Source organism: Mesoplodon bidens, assembly GCF_964165515.1.
Source record: "Mesoplodon bidens genome assembly, chromosome: 16".
NCBI lineage: Eukaryota > Metazoa > Chordata > Mammalia > Artiodactyla > Ziphiidae > Mesoplodon > Mesoplodon bidens.
The window spans coordinates 24,586,822-24,607,277 of NC_138173.1; the positions used below are offsets into that span (position 1 = coordinate 24,586,822).

At 42.0% G+C, this 20,456-nt stretch overlaps 1 protein-coding gene across 2 annotated transcripts in view; it reads right to left on the reverse strand.

The window, feature by feature from the left end:
• Positions 1–7,994: 7,994 nt before the first annotated feature.
• PAG1 (phosphoprotein membrane anchor with glycosphingolipid microdomains 1) overlaps positions 7,995–20,456 on the reverse strand; it is a 142,462-nt gene continuing 130,000 nt past the window's right edge. For both annotated transcript variants that reach the window (XM_081258110.1, XM_081258111.1), the window contains 2 exons: positions 16,440–16,499; positions 7,995–12,005 (listed from right to left, as the gene is read on the reverse strand). In XM_081258110.1, coding sequence (XP_081114236.1) covers positions 11,634–12,005; positions 16,440–16,499 — 432 coding nt within the window. In that variant the 3' untranslated portion in view covers positions 7,995–11,633. The remainder of the gene's footprint in view (positions 12,006–16,439; positions 16,500–20,456) is intronic.

Genomic DNA, 20,456 nt, shown 5'->3' on the forward strand with positions numbered 1-20,456 from the left:
GAAGTTGGTTTGTCCCATGCCTGGAACCCTCTCTTTCTGGCTTATCCTTTCAGTCTCACCTTAACTATAGCCTGTTCACAGAGGCCTTTCTGGACCCTGGTATCTAACATGGATCTCCAGAGACTTGCTGCAACCAGCTGAGATACTGAGATAGTGAACACCCTGAGAATTTAAATGTGCATGTCAGGCATTTAAAGGTAAGCCCTGGGGCTGTCAGAAGGTGAGCTCCGATGAGGCAGGAGTTTGTCTTTCTTCTATGCTGCTTCTCAGGGCCTGGCCCTTAGTAAGTGCTCAGTAAATATTTATGGACTGAATCAATAAGTGGTTTTTCTGTGGTTTCCTTTGTTTTCCTGTTAGCTTGTTTCTCTACTTTGATGTTGTAATTAGTATTATTTTTTTTATTTTGGACTTGAACATTTAAAGCTGTTTGCTTTGAATGCCTTGTCTGGTTTAGAAGACAACTCTGCCAGGTTGTGGTGCTGTTTATCTACATGTCAGATGTTTCCCCTCCTCCGCTGGCCATCAATTTTGGAGCTGGTTTCACTTAGAGGACATCCCTACCTTGTCACTCTACCATCTCTTCAGAAATTCACAGTCACAGAGAGCCTTTTGGGAGGAGAAGAGCTCAAGTATAAAATCCTAAGAGTTGTATAAACACTAGTCTAAGAGAGGTTCATAGGATTATGGATGATAGAGAGGTATGAGAATTCAAATCAGATCAGACATTTATTTAATGCTTGCTGTGTGCAGGAAACTGTGGTATATGCCACGGGGAACACTTAGAAGTTAAACCGTGCCTCAAAGGGCAAGGGGGGCAGCTGGGAAAGATGCTCTCTGCTCCAGAATGATCACATTTGAGACGACATCAGGACACACAGATGGAGAAATCTTGGAAACAGATGTGATGCCTGGTAAACAGTTGGCTCTGGAGCCCTCAAGGTCCAGCGTTGAGATTTTAAGAATCATCTTAGATGAGAGCAAATATTCAGAATGGTGACTTTAAGGGACAGTAATGTCCTGTGTCATTAAAAAAATTAAAAACAATCATAGTGCAGTTTCACGGAGGTAGAAAGGTAGACAGATGAACGATTTTTAACACTAGCAAACAAGGGTGGAGTATGTCTGGCTCAACTTAACTAGGGTCTCAGAATTTTCCAGTCCCCTTCATGAACACACGTCCTAGAATTGGCAGCCCACCTCCGGCAGAACTGCCAAAACTACTCCATTCCATAAGTGACTGAACATCGACCAAGTTGCTGAGCCCCAGAAAGTCAGTTTCCCCAGGTAGCCCAGGTGGGAAACCTGATTCTGTGATCCAAAGACTCAGGACAAACTTTTAACTGAGAGCCTCAGCACACAGAATGGAGTTGGGCCGGACAGCTCTGGGAAAGGAGAGGAAATTCCCCCACGTGGTGAGAAATGAAGGAGGAGTTTGAAACCGAGATGGTCTGGCTCTTCCTGCTTTTTCCTGGAGGTTGCCATCGTTACTTTGCATCATGTGCGAGAAAGCAAAGCCCCAGGGTGAGCTCAGACTCAGACATGGTGCATGGGTTTGCAATGTCCATCATGAGAGTCAAGGGTGCGTTAGGGTAATTTGGGCTCAAGACTGTGACAGGCAGCAAACTCCTTAAACCGTCAATAGTCTAGGAGTAAGTGAGGATAGTAACCTACTGTACAGGGAGGCATTGGTTCCTTAGAAATAAGCAGGTCAGTCTAGGGCAAATTTGGAACAAGGTAAGTACTTATAACTGCACAGATGCGACGGGGCCGAAGAAGGGAGCATGGGAAAGGCCCGGGGGGGTGGGTGTCAGGTCCAGGGGGTCTTATAACAGGAAATTTGTGGGTTTGGGGGTATCCTGGAGTTGAGGGGCACAAACACAAATGATGCAGGAGCATGGCAAAGAGAGCCCTCCCTCGCTTCACCTTTTGGCCTCCAGGTCTGTCTTTGGTGATTAGGAAAGGGGCAACCAGGGTCAGATGCTGACCAAAGCCATTTGCTCTGAGACCTCCTGCTGGGTTACACCCCTCTCTGCCCTCAAGCAGGTGGGCTCTCCTCATGGCCTGGGGCATTCTTTGCTCTCGGCTTGCATTTCTTCACAGGAATGTCTGGCCCTGTGGGTAGATGTCACCAACATTTTCCCAGGCTTGTGAAAAGGGTCTGTTAGCATTTACAGAGCATTTAGCATCTTGCAGTGCCATGCTCAGTACCTCACTGGGGATGACCAAGACGACCTTGTTAGTAGGTTCTATACTATGATCCCTCACTTCTTAGGTGGAAACAGGGGCACAGAGAAGTCCCACAGCTTCCTCAAAGTCACCACAGGGGTGGGACTCAAACTCAGGTCCTTTTCTGCAGAGTCTGTGACTCTAATCACTCCACTGCACAGCCTGCTCATCAGGCACGACCTCCTTCCTGCCAGGTGGTGAGTTGGCTGTTAAAACCCTCAAACGCTGGTGATGCCCTAAGGGCATGTAAATGAGCCATTCTTGATCTTCCCAAATAGTAGATGAATTTTAACAAGGTTTTACGTAAAACTGAACTTTATTGCAATTAAAAAAGAACAAAGACAAGTTGATAAGTGCCTTTAATTACAATGTACCTGCTATTTACATGTAATTATACTTTTATATACAGCTTGAGTAAGGTTCATTACATGTAAACTATAAGATAGGACAAGTTGAACTCCAGCCTTTTGGGAACATTCAGCATAGAAATACTATGGGCAGAAATACACAGAAAACAAATATCCATTTCAGTTCCTTAGGTACCATTACTGGATAAATGATCAAGATCTGGCCACGGAAGAGAATTGTAAATATGCATCAAGTTGAAACTTATTCTTAACATGACTAACAGTATTGCCATTATTTAAACCTTAAACATAATTAATAATTGGATCATTAAAAACAACACAATTTCAACTTATATAGCACCTTTCTTACAGAATTCAAAGCATTTGTATTTATATTATCTCATTTGTCCCCATAACATCCCTATGAGGTAGGCAATGGTTGGTATCATTATCCCCATTTTGTAGATGGAGAAACTGAGGCACAGAGTAGTTAATCATTTGCTCAAGGTCACACAGTAAAGTCAATGCTGGAACGGGGACCACAGAGCCATGAGTTCATCTCCAAAACCAATGCTTCTCTTTAAACTAAATTGTCCCCTCTGAGAATTTAATTCAATACTTCAATTCATTTTTCCAAGACATAAAAACGTGCATTTTTTTCTCCCATAAAAATTGTTGAAATACTATAGGCAACAAACAAACACTCTGGGGCAGATGTTAGACTGATGTTATGTTCTTCTAGAAAGAGTTTACGGAAGTCTCTTGTTGGTTTTGTTTTTTCATTACTAGGAGTTTCTTTCCCCAGTTTTAAAAAAAGTTAGAATGAAATATACTTGAAAGAATGCACCTAGTTACCTACAAATTATAGCTTTAGTAGCCATATTATGCCATGCACAAACCAGGTTTATTCCTGAGTTTACAAAGAAGAAAATACCTAAACAATAATTTAAGTCTTTGAGATATTCTTTCTCAATCTTATATACATTTACGGTGTGCTTCTCAGGAGACTCAGAGTGGTAGGTAGGGCATTGGAATAAAATATTTTCCAGAGTCACACACACAGGGGCAGGAAGTCTTTCCCACATCACTTAGTTCAAATTTTACTTCTAATTCCTGCCCTACCCACCCCCTGAGAATCAAATATGTAGTTGGTACTCAGAAAAAAATAAAGAAAAAATTTTAAAAAGTGTCAAAATTCTGAGGCATACAGGACTCTTTCAAACGCCTGTTGACGTGGATGTAAAATTCAACCTTCCCAACTTGTTCCGCGAGCTTCTCCCTGAAAGCAAAGCACTGCTGATGGTGCCACCAAATCTCCAGGACATCAGGAGGCAGCCGTGGAGTAGCCCACAGGAGTTAAGTTTCGAGCATGGCTCCAGGAAAAACAGAGAAGCTTGTATTTAAAAAGATGAATGCAATAAAAGCAAGCACACTTACTGGATGGGTCATGATCATCATGTCAGGTTCATCTATGGGTTTGACATTAAAAATACATAAAAAACTTGTCAAAGGAATGTTCAAAGACCGACTCAGGCCTTTGGTTCTAGTCTCTTCGCCTAGGGAAAGGCACTGCTGTCTGTCAGAGAAGCCTTTACTACCTAAATGAGGAGCTAAAATTACATTTCTTTTTCTCCTTAAGCTTAAAAAAGGAAAAGGAAAGAGTTTGTTTACACTCATGGTTTCCCACTTGTTGAGTTAAAAAAACAAACAGAACAAAATAAAATAAAACCAGACGTTGCAACAAGTCGGTTCTGAAAGGCAGGCTCCCGGGGCCAAGACTGGTCTCTCTGTTTTAGCCTTAACTGTCCTGTGAAGTGTGCCTAACTGGTATACTAGATAGGCTTTTTCTTGTTTTTGTTTTTGTTTTGTTTTGTTTGAGGTACGCGGGCCTCTCACTGCTGTGGCCTCTCCCGTTGCGGGACGCGCAGGCTCAGTGGCCATGGCTCACGGGCCCAGCCGCTCCGCGGCATGTGGGATCTTCCCGAACTGGGGCACGAACCCATGTCCCCTGCATCAGCAGGCGGACTCTCAACCACTGCGCCACCAGGGAAGCCCTAGATAGGCTTTTAAGAATTAAATGTATAATGAGAATGAACAGGTATCTGTTCTGTTAATTTGGAAAAAATATTACACTCTAGAATACCCATTCAAATAAGCTATGATGAGAGTGAAGGTTAAAAAAATCAAAACTAAACACATCCTGGATCCTCAGGTGTGCAGAACGTGAGACCCTCAGCCACTGGATCACCTAACATCACCAAACGTCAGGAATTTTGCCTGTAAATGGCCAAGTGATGTTCAACATCTGGTAACTCCAGAGTTAGATGCTTGAACATTCTCCTCATTTCCTTGAGACCTGGAGAGGAGCTCAAACTAGTTATAACTCACATAACTCATAAGCACTATTTCTCAGGGGATGGGGTGCAATAGCTACATGGCTAAGAAATGTTACACATAATTTACTTTAGAAGTGATTAATTCTTACAGGAAAGAGGGTTTTTTTTGTTTTTTTTTTCCTCTCAAAATAATCAGTGCCCTTCTACTTTATGGGTAGCTATTGGTCTGCTGTTCCAGGGATTTCCCTCCAATCTCAATACCTTGTAGGGGATCCGTGAGCTTACCTGGTTAGAGCACAGTGCTCATTTTTCTGCATTTGTGAGTCTGAGTCCTCAACAGAATTTTTAAAAAGTTCTTCTCCATGGCTCCTTAGTGCCAACCATTCTCAAGAAAGATGTGGGCAAGAGTGTACATAGTTTAGCAAAGTTCATGGCAAATAACACCCAGCATCTGCTTCCCCAGGTGGATCTGTGCCTTATCGAGACAGCCCATGATGCTGGAAAATGTGAGCTGGGCAGAGCTGTCTTCGTGCCAGGAGGTGCTGGGGAACAGTTTCCATGCTGCCAGGCCGGGTCTGTGATACTGAAGATTGTAATTGGTATTCGAAAAGAGGGAATGGAATGTCCTGGGAGTAGCAGACACAGAGGGGCCGGGGTGGTGCTATGCAAGGTGACAGAAGGTTTAAACATTCACAATACTGAAAACAACTTTCCCACTCTTTTGTGAATTGGACAATTTGACCATTACAAAGACCTGTTTGAGACAATGAGTCACAATGATGTTAACTGTCATGAATTACTTTTTTTTTTTTTTTTTGCGGTACGCGGGCCTCTCACTGTTGTGGCCTCTCCCGTTGTGGAGCACAGGCTCCGGACGCGCAGGCTCAGCGGCCATGGCTCACGGGCCCAGCCGCTCCGCGGCATGTGGGATCTTCCTGGACTGGGGCACGAACCCGTGTCCCCTGCATCGGCAGGAGGACTCTCAACCACTGCGCCACCAGGGAAGCCCATGTCATGAATTACTTTTGAGTAACAGGAGTACTTTGAAAATGATTGGGACCACCTAACAGATAATATGTCACTTTTTTGGGGAACTATTTTTATGAGGAAAAAAAATGCACGCACAGTGAAATGCAAATTCCTATTTGTTTAGTTATATTTCAAACTCCCCCTGAAAACATGAGGTGTGTTAATACCATGCAATATTTAAGAGGTAATGACATTAAAATATTTTACTGTTGCCAATTTAATATACAGAAGTCTGAGGAATGACAATTACCAACCTTTACAATCCATTACACGAGGTGATCTGAGACAGAGTACAATGCATTTTTAAAAAACACCCATAGTATAGAAGTGGCGAGCAAAGAAAGGTCAAATCTAACTGCATTAAGATAAATGATTAGCAAATTGAATGCTTTTAAAAAAATTGCCCTTTTTAAGCAAAAATTGTATTTCTCGTTTCATCTGGCATTAAGAAAAATCTGCACTCCTATTTCCTAGTTAAATAAAAGAAGAACCTGGAAAAACAATGAAGTACCTTATAACTATCAGAGACTGGATGTAAATATAACTTTAAAATGAGCAGTAGGTAAGAAAAAAAACCCTTTTGAATGCTTGTTCTCTTCTGGACCATGATTTTATTTAATTTACTTTGGTGATTCCAGATGAAGACTCTAATTTAACAGTTTCTGGATTGATCTCTAGTCAAACACTTTCTAAGTGTATACGACTCATCTAATGATACTGTCAGGAATAACGTATTTAAGAAAAGGTACAACTCAGAGCAAGAAAATACTACTACAGGACAAGAACTGTAGACTTCACTGCAAATAAAGCCACATTTGATATTACAGACACATGTTCCTACTTTTACATCGGTCACTTATTAACACTAAACATTACACTTTAACTTTTCCCAGTTACACAGTACAACAAGCCTGTCAAGATTTCCAGGAAATAACCATCGGTACCTACTGTGCTTCCCGCAGCCAAAGCTAAGCTAGCTGGGTACCAGAAGTCAACACTTTCAGAAGAATGGCATCACCAGAACACATGGACTCATGGCAGCTATTACAAGGAGCGTTTACTCATTTACAAAATCCTAAGTCAGTCTTGAACTGAGGCTCTGGGATTCTAGCCATGTTACATCACCATCTCAGAGTGGCTCTTCTGCATACCATCCTCCACCACTGCCTGTTGATTCTGTGCTAAAATCTCACGGTTTTTGAAGACAGTGAAATAAAATGCCCTCATGTAGGGCTTCCCTGGTGGCGCAGTGGTTGAGAATCTGCCTGCCACTGCAGGGGACATGGGTTCGAGCCCTGGTCTGGGAAGACCCCACGTACCGCGGAGCAACTGGGCCCGTGAGCCACAATTACTGAGCCTGCGCGCCTGGAGGCTGTGCTCTGCAACGGAAGAGGCCGCGATGGTGAGAGGCCCACGCACTGCGATGAAGAGTGGCCCCCGCCTGCCACAACTAGAGAAAGCCCATGCACAGAAATGAAGACCCAACACAGCCATAAATAAATAAATAAGTAAAAAAAAAAATGCCCTCATGTAATAACGGGTCCCTGCTTCCACCCCTCGGTGGGCAGGTTACCTGGCCATGGCGCCATCCTGGCTCACGGGGCTCTCGTTGCCTCCGGCCAAATCTGTCCTCAAACGCCTGTCTGAAGAGGACACCTATTTTCATTTCCTTTGGTCAGGTTGAATATGTAGGGAGTCGCATGAATAAAACTATTTAAACGTACCACTGTTTTTCAGCTAAGAGAATGATGGACCTAATTTAAAATCTGAATTCATTAACTAGAAAAATTCAATGAGGGCAACTTAAGATGGTTCTCCTGTAGTTACCAAATGAAAATGATTGGAGAACTGTTTCTTCTATTCTGCTTTTATGACAATAGTCATTACACTAGTAGGATAAACACTCAAAATAAATGACAGGATGTATCCTAATTAATTAAGCACCAGAGCGACTTTATATATATATGTGTGTATATATGGATGTGTGTATCATATATATATATATAATATACAACATCATATATATACAACATATATATTTTTTTTGTATAGTTCCTGATAAAAGTAAGTAAATGCTCTAATTTGAAAAATGAAAATCAAATATGAGAAACAGATCTAGTGACAGGCTGAGGTTAAACATCAGTTCTTTGTGTTTACTTATTGTTAATTTAGCACTCAATTAGAATTAACTCTTGGATTTTAAGGGCAGAGAAATCCGTAATTAGCCTTTTTCCCACAAACAGTGGTACCCTCAAAAGCTTTAATAGCCCTAATGATGTAATTTAATGCAGGGCAGGAAAAAAAATTGTGACAAACATGTTTGCAAAAATTACTTTCTTCTAGAATTTAAAATTTCCTCAAACATTTCATATAAAACAGGTCACACTTCCCTGCTGACAATATTTGAGAAACAGTAAAAGCAGGACAAAAAAATTCTTTAAAACTTTCAAAATATGTGAATAAAAACAAAGATCCTACTTTTAGGCAAGATAGGTTTATAATTCTGATTTATAAGACGAAAAAAATTTCCTAAAACTTATTTTTATCTTTTTGTATAAATTTCACCTACCTAGGTTATTATAGTTGAATGCATACGTAATATGGGCGTCAAAATTTTAAAGATATAGTAAACTCTTTTTTTATAATATCCTTTCATATATTTAAACTATGTAGCATTTAATTCAAGATGAAATTTTTTTTAAAAGAAGCCATAGGCTTCTAGCACAAACTTTCAACAAATAAAGTAAAAAGTGATGACGTTTATGAAATACTGTACTTTAGGGTCCAAACAGTGATGCTACATCAATAAATATACTTCAGTAAGTTACCCAGTGTTCTAAAGAGCAGAGCCATCTTCTGAAGTTTACTCTGCTTCTCCCTCCCCCCTGACACTCATGGACCGTGCTATCACTTATTCTTTTAGGATTTGTTCTGGAGGGCCTTAGAGTTCCTTTTTTTTTTTTTTTTGCGGTACGCGGGCCTCTCACTGTTGTGGCCTCTCTCGTTGCGGAGCACAGGCTGCGGACGCACAGGCTCAGCGGCCATGGCTCACGGGCCCAGCCGCTCTGCGGCATGTGGGATCTTCCCAGACCGGGGAACAAACCCGTGTCCGCTGCATCGGCAGGCGGACTCTCAACAACTGCGCCACCAGGGAAGCCCTAGAGTTCTGTTTACTACTTTACATCACAACTTATTCTTAGCACAGGTTTTCAAGTCAAGAGAGATATTTCATTGCATACTTTATGGCCATAAGGCATAGCCTTGGTTTTGAAACTTCTGGGGGAATTCTGATAATGAAATTTCAAGATGATATGCCTATTTATAAAGAGCTTCCCTACCTAGAAATGGTTTTACCCTTTAGAGATCATACCCACTACCCTGGCAATAAGTAAGACATCATGAATTACAACTTTTGAGCAGTCAGGGGCTCATAAGGGACAAGCCTGCAGCATGCACAATGTTAGGTGTGCAGTGTGACATGGCTGTCACCAGGTACAAAGCAACCCCACAAAGTCAAGATTGTCGGGTCAAACTCATTTATACTAAGCAATGAGACTCACTGGGCGAACCCGTGCTTACAAAGGATGTGAATTCAGAGCGCACGGGGCCTTGCACCTTCCTGATAAACCTCTCCCTAATCCAAGGTTATTCTGCCGTGATCTTTTGATCAAAGATGATTGTGCTTATACACATGAAGTCTTCATGGGAGAGACCAGGCCAACTGAAAAATAACGACAACCAATCAATTTACCCCAACCGAGCTACTTTACAATTTCAGAAACATATTACAGAGCAGTCACAAAATCAAGCTATGAATGCAAGGAATGAAAAAAACATGCCCGGGAGCTGGTCCCTACAATTTTCAAGATGCTTCATCCTCCCAATTGCATTCTTTATCATAATGAGGGAAAACAGCAAGATTATTCAATCTGAAAAGTCACAGATGTCACAGCAGTACAGAATAATTGCCTCTTTTTATTTTTCTTTAGCAGTGTAGGAAAAGCTCCTTTTCTGTAGCCCACACTGCATAATAGCACTTCAACCAGGTTCATTTTAAAATGAAAAGTGAACAAGCTTCCCAATGCCGGCCTTATAAAATCTAGAGAGATGATTAAATTCAAACCAGGCTGAGCTCTCAATCTGAGTTATTTCAGCAACTGATTTTTGTAAAATGAAGGGGAAAAAACGTCCCAATAGGCAATTTACATTTGCAAGCACCAGGCTGCAGAATTCATCACCTTTTTCTTAAAAAAGTAGCGAAAACTTAATGAAATTATAATACCTTCTTGAGGTTAATTGTTCACAGTCATCCTTAGTCATATCTTGTTCCTTCTTCTATTTTTACCATGTCAAATATTTCAGTACTTCCCACCACAAACCATTGAAAATGATCATTTATGTTTATTCCACTTATTTCTCCAGTGAGCCAGATGATTTGACCAGGAGCTCCAAGTACCATTTGAAAAGTCAAGTCTTTAAAAACCTTCAGTGTTTTCAACACTTGCTTAGAAAAAAGGTAACAACTACTCATAATTATCCAGCTTATGTGCTTTATGGTGTCTTTTCAAAATGAGAATACAAATCATTGTACATCAAATCAAAATAGTTAATATACATTTTATCTGGCACTTTCTAGAAATTAGGTGTTAAACATAAAATACCTTATAAATTTATATAACAAAAATAAATGTCTATATTTTTATCTCAGATAGATTACCTTAGGGGAGCAGTTCATGTATGACATCCCGCACGGCTGGTGTGGCAGCGGGGATCATCAGAAATACACATTCAAGTTCACAGCCCTTGGGAAATGGAAGCCGTGGCTGCCATCCAAACATGTGGTCTGTGTCCCAACATAGAGATTAAGGCTCTCTGTTTTGGAGGAATGAGCTCTGGGCTAAAAGGAGTATGGAAGTACCACGATATTTATTGAAAATACTGAAAAGGCTCTGAAGAGTTTCAAATACTGGGGCAAAAACCATTTTGACTATAAAAATAAAATAAAGCATCTAACAATGACTTCAAGTACTTTGGGAGAGGCTGCTGACATGGACTGCCCGAATCAGAAGGAATGAAGAGCTAAGAAGCTCGAGGGGCATCTCCAATCCTATCCACTGGCCGGGCCCAGTTCCCAGGGGCAGCTGCTTGAAGGGGACTGGGGAGCGGTAGGGAAGCAGCAACGACAATTTCTTACCATCGAAAAACACCCACGTTGAAGGCAGAGGCCAGGCTGGTGGGAGAATATCCTTGGAATGAACCATTACAAATCGGAAGATTTCAAGGGGAAAAAAGCCATTCATTTTACCATTAGTAGCAGGCAGCAGAAAGGGGAGAGAGGGAGAGAAACCCAGCCCCTGGGAATGGCAGTGTTTCAGGCAGGTGAGATGTGGTTTTGGATGAGTGCTGTTCTTCCTTACTGTGTGGCTTTCTTCACAAAGAGGGTGAGACCACTGACAGCTGGGATCCTTCCAGAGGGTGTGGGTATAGGAGGGAGGTGTGCTTGGGTGTGCCAGTGCCCTGGCAGTAGGGTGTGTACCTTCACTGTTCCCCAAACTGAGAAGCAGTTTCGGCATCTCCGGTCATCTTCCTTTTCCGAAAGCAGCATATGAAGGGTGGTTGACACTGCTTCTTGTGCTCTGCAGCAGCGCTGGCCCTGCCGGCTGGTCCTATGCTAGCTGGGTTGTCTTCTGGGCTGCTAGAGCCTGGTGATGTCTCGGCATTGCTGCAGGTCCCCGATGCTCTCGTAGTCATTCTCCTTTGGGAAAAGGCCATGGTGGCTGTTGGTCTCCGGTGCAGCCTTCTCTTCCTCTCTGTTTAGAGTCTGTATTGCTTCGTAATCTGGCTCGGGCTCCTCGCCGCTGGGCCTCCCTGCTGCTGGGAGAGTGCTGACGCTGTTGGGAATTTTCTCAAAGTCTTTAAGAGTGGCATAGAGATCGTTACAGGAAGAGGGTGACCTGGGAGCAGCTCCTTGGATGGAGGTATAGGTGGACTCTGGTGCTTTAAGTGACTGTCCTGATTTGTTCCCTGGCTGTCCTTTTTTATGTACTGATGAATACATTGCCGAGATCTAGAAAACAAAGGGTGAAGTGAATAAACAAGCTTCAAGCTTGATTTCTCCCTCCCCCTTTTTAATGATAAGCTAGATTTTTGGGACTGTGTGTGTGTGTGTCCCTTTAAGACTTTATTGAGATATTATTTATTTATTGAGATATTATTGAGATATTATTTATTGAGAAATTATTGACACACAACACATATAAGTTTAAGGTGCGCAATAGGATGATTTGATACACATATCGTGAAATGATTACCACAATAAGGTTAGTTAACAACTCCATTACCGTAATTGCTGTTTTTTTGGTGTGTAGTAATAACATTTAAGTTCTATTCTCTTAACAACTTTCAAGTATATAATACAGTATTGTTAATTCTAGTCACCATGCTGTACATTATATTCCCAGAACTTATAATAGATGGAAGTTTGACCCTTTGACTAACATCTCCCCAGTTCCCCCAGCCCCCAGCCCCCAGCCTGTGGCAACCACCATTCTACTCTATGTCTATGAGTTTGGCTTTTTTAGATTCCACGTATATGCGAGAACATACAGTATTTGTCTTTCTCTGTCTGACTTATTTGACTTAGCATAATGCCCTCCAAGTCCATCTATGTTGCTGCAAATGGCAGGATTTTCTTCTCCTTTACGGCTGAATACTATTCCATTACGTACGTGTGTGTGTGTGTGTGTGTGTGTGTGTGTGTGTGTATAAAATTACATTTTCTTTATCCAGTCATCTATTGATGGACACGTGGATTGTTTCCATGACTTGGCTGTCGTGAATAATGCTGCAATGAACATGGGTGTACAGATATCTCTTCAAGATAGTGGTTTCACTTCCTTTGACTATATACCCAGAAATGGGTTCTTCATTATCTGTACTAATCCTGGAGTATGTAACTACAGGACTATTACACGTGTTATCTACAACTTTGTAAGTAGCATAGTTCTATGAAAACCAGATCCTCTCTGGGTCTCCTGAGGGGTTTGAGGAGAACAGGTGGGGTGGGCAGCTCAAGACCCCCAGGACCTGACCACAGATCAGGTTTTATTTGGTTTCTTTATCAGAATGATATTTCACCTGCAAAAAGGTTTGACTGCTTTACAAAAGAGGGCATAAAAAAAGTATTAGACCAGTGATTCTCAAAAGGGTGTGATTCAAACCAGCAGCAGCAGGATCTAGACATTTATTGGAAAGGCAGACTCTGGGGCACCACCCCAGAACCACTGAGTCACAAACTCTGGTGGTGGGGGTCCCAGATGGGCTGATTCTGATGTCCACTAAAGTGTGAGAACCACTGAACTAGACTGTTTGATCCACGCTTCCTGCATCACAAAGATCTAAAGAGTAGTTTCTGGATTCTGGTTGGTCATATACCTATATCTGTCAGAGTATCATTTTCCACTTTTTTTTTTAACTTCATTGCATACTATTGGTTAAATATACATTTACAGACGGGGCTACATTTTCTTCAGTGGGAAATCTCATTCTTATTTGAAACCAGCCAACTCAGAAATAAAACTAGGAGACAATCAACTTATGGGATGCTCTTTCCTATGGGAAGAGCAGCCTATTTTCCAAGCACACCTACACAGTCTCACTAATGTACCTCATGTAGCCACAAATATCAGGAGAGATTTCATTTTCTTTGATAGAAAAATGGATGATAGAGTAAATGGACTGATGAAGAGATTTGGGAGGTGTTGTTTTATTGTTAGAAATCATGTTTGGAAATAGGTAAGAATATCCTTCATTACCTGTATTTATCTTTGCCACAGCGATTGATTTATTCAAACACCCAGGAAATAAATGAACATACTTCCTGACAGATGCTTGGCTTTGCAAGTACAGGGAGAGATGTCCTGTTCTCACACATCTCACATACTGTGCAGGAAGCTTCCAGCTGGCCTCCAAAGCTTCTTAAGACACGCCTGCCGCATGTTAACTGGTCATTTGCATGAGGACTTTTCACTACAGGCTGGTGGCTCAGATTTGCCAGGCCTTGACAAGCCAAAGGTTTTGAGTCAGAGAAATAATCTTTGGGAAACTCTTGCCCTGTTGATCTGACCATTTTCAGGACTGTTAAATTAACATTCTCACCTTAGAGGTTTTAGTGAAAATGCTACTCTCAAAATGAAGAATTAGAATTTCTTTCCATTTAGGAAGAATTAAAAAAAAATCCTCTGCTTTTCATAGGGAGGTGCAAACATATGGAACTTTTTATTTATAAGGTGGTCCAAGCCAAAAATGTGGACAGATTATAAAGGGGTAAGTCATGGATGACTGTGATGAAGGCAACCAGCCTCCTAGATATTTATTCCCCACCTTCAGGGGTAACATCAGGAGGACAAACACACCTTTACCTGTGAGAGTAATGAGAGTTGACCCCTCACCAACATTTCTGTTTCTCTTCCCTACTTTCTTCCCCATGGTCCCTGCCATTAATGCCCCCCACTCTTTGTAAGTACTTGGGTCTTCTTGGTCCTTATAGTTTGTTTGTTTGTTTGTTTGTTTTTTAATTATAGGCTCTTTCATTAACTTACAACTTAATATTATCTCTGAGCATGAACCAAATGTGCAGAGAGTGTCATCTGAAATTTGAACTCTTATCAACATTTCTCAAGTCTTCTAATATTCCTTTTGAATATTTGTCTCCTATGACTATTATTTTTATTTTGTATATAAATAAAAGGTTTCTCTTCAAGCCCCCTTGCTATTTAGCTTTGCAATTTTTCTCTTTAAAATCTTTCATCATTATTATTCGGTCTGTAAATTGTTATTATGTTCTCATAAATGACTCCATTTTCCCCATTTTTCTCCTTTTTATATTCAACCCTTCCCCCATCATTCTGTTAAATTGGGATAATAGTACTTAAAATTCAGGTCTCAGTTTCAGTCTGGACTGTCTGACATTATATTACATGAATATAAAAATAAATGATTTCCATATTTATTTTTTCTAAATCTTCTTCCTAAAAGGAATATACAGGAATCACCGTTCTTTATTCTATGTTAAACATTCATCAGTATAACCAGGTCCTATTTTCAAAAGCCACAAACAAATGTAAGATAAGAAGAAAAGTAACTTAAAATTTTACTGTCTCAATTTATTTGAAAGGATTAGTTTCCAGATCTTTTATATTCTATTTTCTTTCTCTCCTTGTTTTTTTGGCCGCACGGCTTGTGGGATCTTAGTTCCCTGATCAGGGATTGAACCTGTGCCTTTGGCAGTGAAAGCACAGAGTCCTAACCACTGGACCACCAGGGAATTCCCATATTTCTTATACCAAATGGGATGGCTCCGGGACAGTGAAAAACGCTGGAGGAGGCAAAGGAGCTGCCACAGGCCCTGGTAGGAGGGTCCTGCCTTAGTCTCATGAGGGGAGGAGGGCCCAGTGGAGATGGAGAGGGGTTGGGGGGTGCATGAAAGTTACTTTGGAGGTGGAACTGAAGGGACTTGTTCCTGACTGCCTCTGAGGACAGTGAGGAAAATGGGGTGTTAAGGATGACCCCAGGGTTTTGGCTTGTGCAACCAGGTGGATAGATGGCAGGTCCATTCCGTGGAGCAGGAAACATGGAGGGGGTTGGACAACATCACCTAAGGAAAGCACTTTTGCTCCTTCAGCTTTCAATGTGGGATTGTAGTCTAGCTTCATATTTTAATACTCAGAGTCCTACATGGGAGGTGATGCACCAGCATATGTACATTACTTTTGTACATGTACAAAATTTACTAAGCTAGGCATTCCAGAAAGAGGCTATATGTAGCTAGATAAATTAAGGTGTTCAGCTCTCTCTGAGTCTAGCTTGACATAATAACACAATAAATAGTGGCTTTTACAATTTTAATGCTCACTGAAAGTTTAACCAGTGGATCTTCAGCCCTGGTGCTTGCGAGAATATATCATCCTTTCTTGCTGGTGGCCATGTCTGACTCTACTTCCAAGCTGGACGTGTACTTCCTGAAGTTCCCTGCTCTCAGCCTCCCAAATTCCTAAGCCCTTCTCCCGCTGTCTCCCAGCCTGGAGCAAATTCTCTACACCCACCTGCTCCAATTTCCCGTATTTTCCAACCCACTATTAACTTCCTTCTAAAGGGGACTTCCTGACTGATTAAAGCTCCCCCACTTAACATTTCTCTCTTCTCATTCCTCTTTTCTCCTCTCCCCTTTCTACTTTTGTCTGCTCCTTCTTCCCTACTGAGTCTTCTTTACTTAGCTGACCTGTTCATCCTGTTCTCTTTCTTGTCTTACCATCTGCCAGTCACTCTCTCTGAGCCATTATAAAGCCAACATCCGCAAACCCTGATCTCCAACCATATGCTTAAGAGTGTACTTTAGCTTTCTCAGACGAAGGGTAACATGACAGTGCATTTACTCAAGGAAGGAGGTGCTATTCTCTATTACATGAGCTTTCTGGTCATTTTAAAAACTAATAAAACTCACCTCTTCTTCTGTGAGAGTTGGGTCTTCTTCCCGGGACTTGTATGACAACGAACTAAATCTCTGTTAGAAGAAACATAAACCAAGAGAAGGGAGTTTGAAGTCAATAATCTAACCTTTCTTGTGCATATGCTTTGATCCATCTATCTACAAAAAGGTTTTCAAATGATTTCTGGAGAAGAAATGATTTTCTGCAAAGAAATTATATAAAGCACCTGAGGAATAAACACGTAAAACGTATGTTTTTCCATACCCAGTAGCATTACACTTAGAGAAACTTCGTCTGATTTTTTACTTGAATCTGTAGGTACAAATAAGACGAACAGTTATGTAGACTACGGTTTCAATTCCTAATTGTCACTGAAGGATTGATCATCAGTGAAAGATGGAAAGACTGATGAAGAAAAAAACATGGTTTCTTTATCAAATGCCTGAATTTTATATTTCCACAGCTTGCCTGAGCCATCAGGAAGATTCTTAAGTCATCTGGAAACTTTTCACAGCTAGTGGAGAAATCAGCTCACGTTTTGTGGCTTGCTCCCTGCCTCATTTCTCAATGATTTTGGTTCCTGCGTCACTGATTCTGTCTCTACCGCATCTCCTGCCTGAATTCTTGCTGACTGCAACAAACACGGATCCTTCCAAGCCTGCACCACCTCCCTGACCTCCCTGCCCCGACCGTGTCCTCCCGCCGACCTCACTGCTCACTCTCCCAGCTACACCTCGGACTTCTCTTACCCTAAACAGACACCCCACCATCCCATCTCCTTGCAACCCCCTACAGACCAGCACTCCTCGATCAAGCTCACCCCTCCCATAACCCAGTTCCTACAATCCTGCAAAACTTTTTTCCGTGTGTCGCTTCTCCTTGGCGTCCTTCCTTTCTGCCCTGTCAAACTCCACTGCTGTACTTTAAATACTCTACTCCCTTCCTGGTCACTGGTGAACTCATCCCTCAGGTGAGTCCTTAATGCTGCCCTGAATCCTTCTATCACCTGGTCCCTGGTCTCCTAGCTCCCTACTTCACGTCTTCCCCTCTCTTCCCAGACTCCCAACACCTCCTCACCCATCCTCATCCTTAGCTGAGGACCTTGAGAAAACTGAAGGAAACAAGAGAAATTTCTATAAACTTTTACCTTCCCCACCTGCCCCCAGTCTCTGCATTCATGGACCTGCCTTCCTGTCAGTTGCCACAGACGAACTTTCCATTCTTCTCCTTAAGGATCCCTTCCTCCTGTGCACTAGATCCTGACCCCTCACACCCACTCATGGATATAAGCTCCAGCATCTCTCCCATTTTGTCTACATCATCCGCTTTCCCCTCTCTGTGGAGTCAGCCCCATCCATGTAAAAACAGGCTACTTATTCTAAAAACAAAACCAATCCACACTTCTTCCAGTTCTATTACTCCTCCCTTTATAGTAAAACCTCTTAAGCGAGGTCTCTAAAAAAGTCACTCAAATCATTTGTCTCTTCCTATTCTCTCTCTAAACCCATTTCAGCCCAGTTTCTGCCTCTTCACTTCAGTGGAACTGCTCTTGTCAAGGACCCTGATGTCCACATGTAACTGATCTCTCCTGACCCACCTGCTGCATCTGATGCAGGGGTCACTCCTTCCTCCCTGCAAGTTTGCCCTTGGCTTCTAGGACACTGTACTTTCCTGTTTGTTCTCTCCTATTTTGCTCTCTTCTGCTGGTGCCTTTTCTTTCCTGGACCTGTGTCCTTGGAGCTCTTCTAGTTCTCGTTCACACGTACTCATGCAGTGATGTCATCTGATGTCCACTTTGAAAGCAAATTTCTGCTGCTGACTTCTAAATGTCCAAACCCAGCCCAGGCCCTTCCTCGTAGACCTGCTACTCCATCCAGCTGTTCTCTGACATCTTTACTTGTATGACCAATATCTATCTCAAACCAATATGTCCAGCCCTGAACACCCAAGTTGCCTCCCAAGTCTGCTCTGCCTACAGTCCTTTCTACTTCAGTTAATGGCAATTCCATCCTTCCAGTGGCTCAGGCCGAACCCCGGACTCATTGCTTCCTCTTTCTTTCATCCACATCTGGTCTATCAACAAATCTCCTGGCTCTAGTTTAGTGTCTCCTGTTACTTCTGCTGCACCTGCCCTGATCTGAGCCACCTTGTCTCTTGTCTTGCTTATTAGAAGGGCTACCCAATTGGTCTCCTTGCTTCCATTCTTCAGAGGTGAGTTTCAGCTGCATCAGAGGGATCCTTTCCAAACCCAGATGAAGCCATTCTTCTGCTCAAGGCTTTCGGGTGACCCCATTTTATTCAGATTATAAGCTGAGGCCATACAGGGTTGGGGCCCTGCTTACCTTTCTTCCTGCTCCTCTTAGTGTTGCTCTCCCCTCTCCAGCCACGCCCACCCCTTCCTCTTTCCTGGAGAGGCCGGGCCTGCTCTGGCCTCAGGACCTTCACACTGGCCATTCCCTCTGCTTCATTTACTCTGCCCCCCAAAATGTGTACCAACTCACTCTCTCACCTCCTTTAACATTTTGTTCAAATGCCCCTTCACAGCCAGGCATACCCTGACCACTGTATTCACAAGTGTGCTCCCACCCAACTTTCCCAATCCCCCGGATTCTGTTCTAATGTTTTCCTTTAAACTTTAAAGCCTTCTAAGATACCACATACTTTACTTACATACACATTTATGTCTCTATCTCCTTACTTAAATGTAAGCTCCATGGGGGCAGAGATTTTTGTTCATTTATATGTTTTGCTCACTAGTGTATTCCCAGCACCTGTATCATGTGGCTTATAGTAGGTGCTCATTAAAATCTTTTTGCAAATAAATGCATGAATATTAAACATTTCAAGTTCTCCCAATCACTTAAAATTAGGATGGTTTATATGGAGATGATGGATTATTCATTCCTATATTACTATAGAAAGGTAATCTGCTTCCCAGATGGATATTTCCAGTGTCTAATGTGACATCTGGAGAATTGCTTATTTAGCAGTGGTTAGACAGTCAACTCTCTTATCTTTCAAATGCTTGTAAGTAAAGAAGTTTTAACTGCTTTGGGCAGCATAAATTAAATGTCACATTAGTTTTATTATCTTTAGTTATACAAAGGGCAAAAAATCAGGCTGCATTTTTGCATTTTACAAATATATTCATAAATACTTTACTGAGGCTCTCAATAGCTCACTTTATGGGTCAAACGAAAAGCTGAAATGCATTCAGAGGACACTACACAGAATGACTCCTTGGTATAAGCTATATAACCCTAGCGAGGCCTCCCCTTTTGATCATGAACGCCACAAGTTTTTCAAGACTGCTATTGACTGACTAGTCCCTCCTTGGCCTTCCTACCAAAACTTGAGAAGAGAACCCTATTTTTTTCTCTGCAGAGAATGGAAATTACATATCAGTTGCCTAAAGAAGGTAGGGCCTAGTTTAAATCCCAAGGAAATGCTGACAGCTGGAGATGTGAATCCCAAGCTATTGTGGCTCAGACATCAGCTTATGAGACACCCACGGAGAAGGCTCGGGGATTGTTAGTACATTTTAGAGCTCTGTTGAATAGTTACACTTAAGAGCTACAGGTTATTATTTAGAAATTGTCACAAAATAAAATCTCTTACTTGATTCATATAAATGTTTATACATAATCAGATATGCCCAGTGGCACCTGTGAATTGGTCCCCACTGCCTGTTCCTGTGCTCTGATTTCTGGGACCCGGGAAGGGGGGAGATCACCCCAACTGCCTGGGGTGGTAACAAGTGGAAGAGGCTAAATGGGTGGCAAAGAGTCTCGTCTTTCCAGTTCTTGGTCTTCAAAATGAAGAAAATAATACTTGCCCCCATTAGACATGATGCAAAAACTGGAAAATATCCAAGGAAGGTGCCAAGAGAGAAATATTTTGTGAATATGAGCTTTCAGTGTTTTATTACTTGGAGGGGGAAAAAAAGTCAAACACAGCTTCCACTAAAACAGCTTCCACCATTCAATGCACGTGAAGGCGCTAGCACGTATTCCTTAGAACAACGTGCAAGC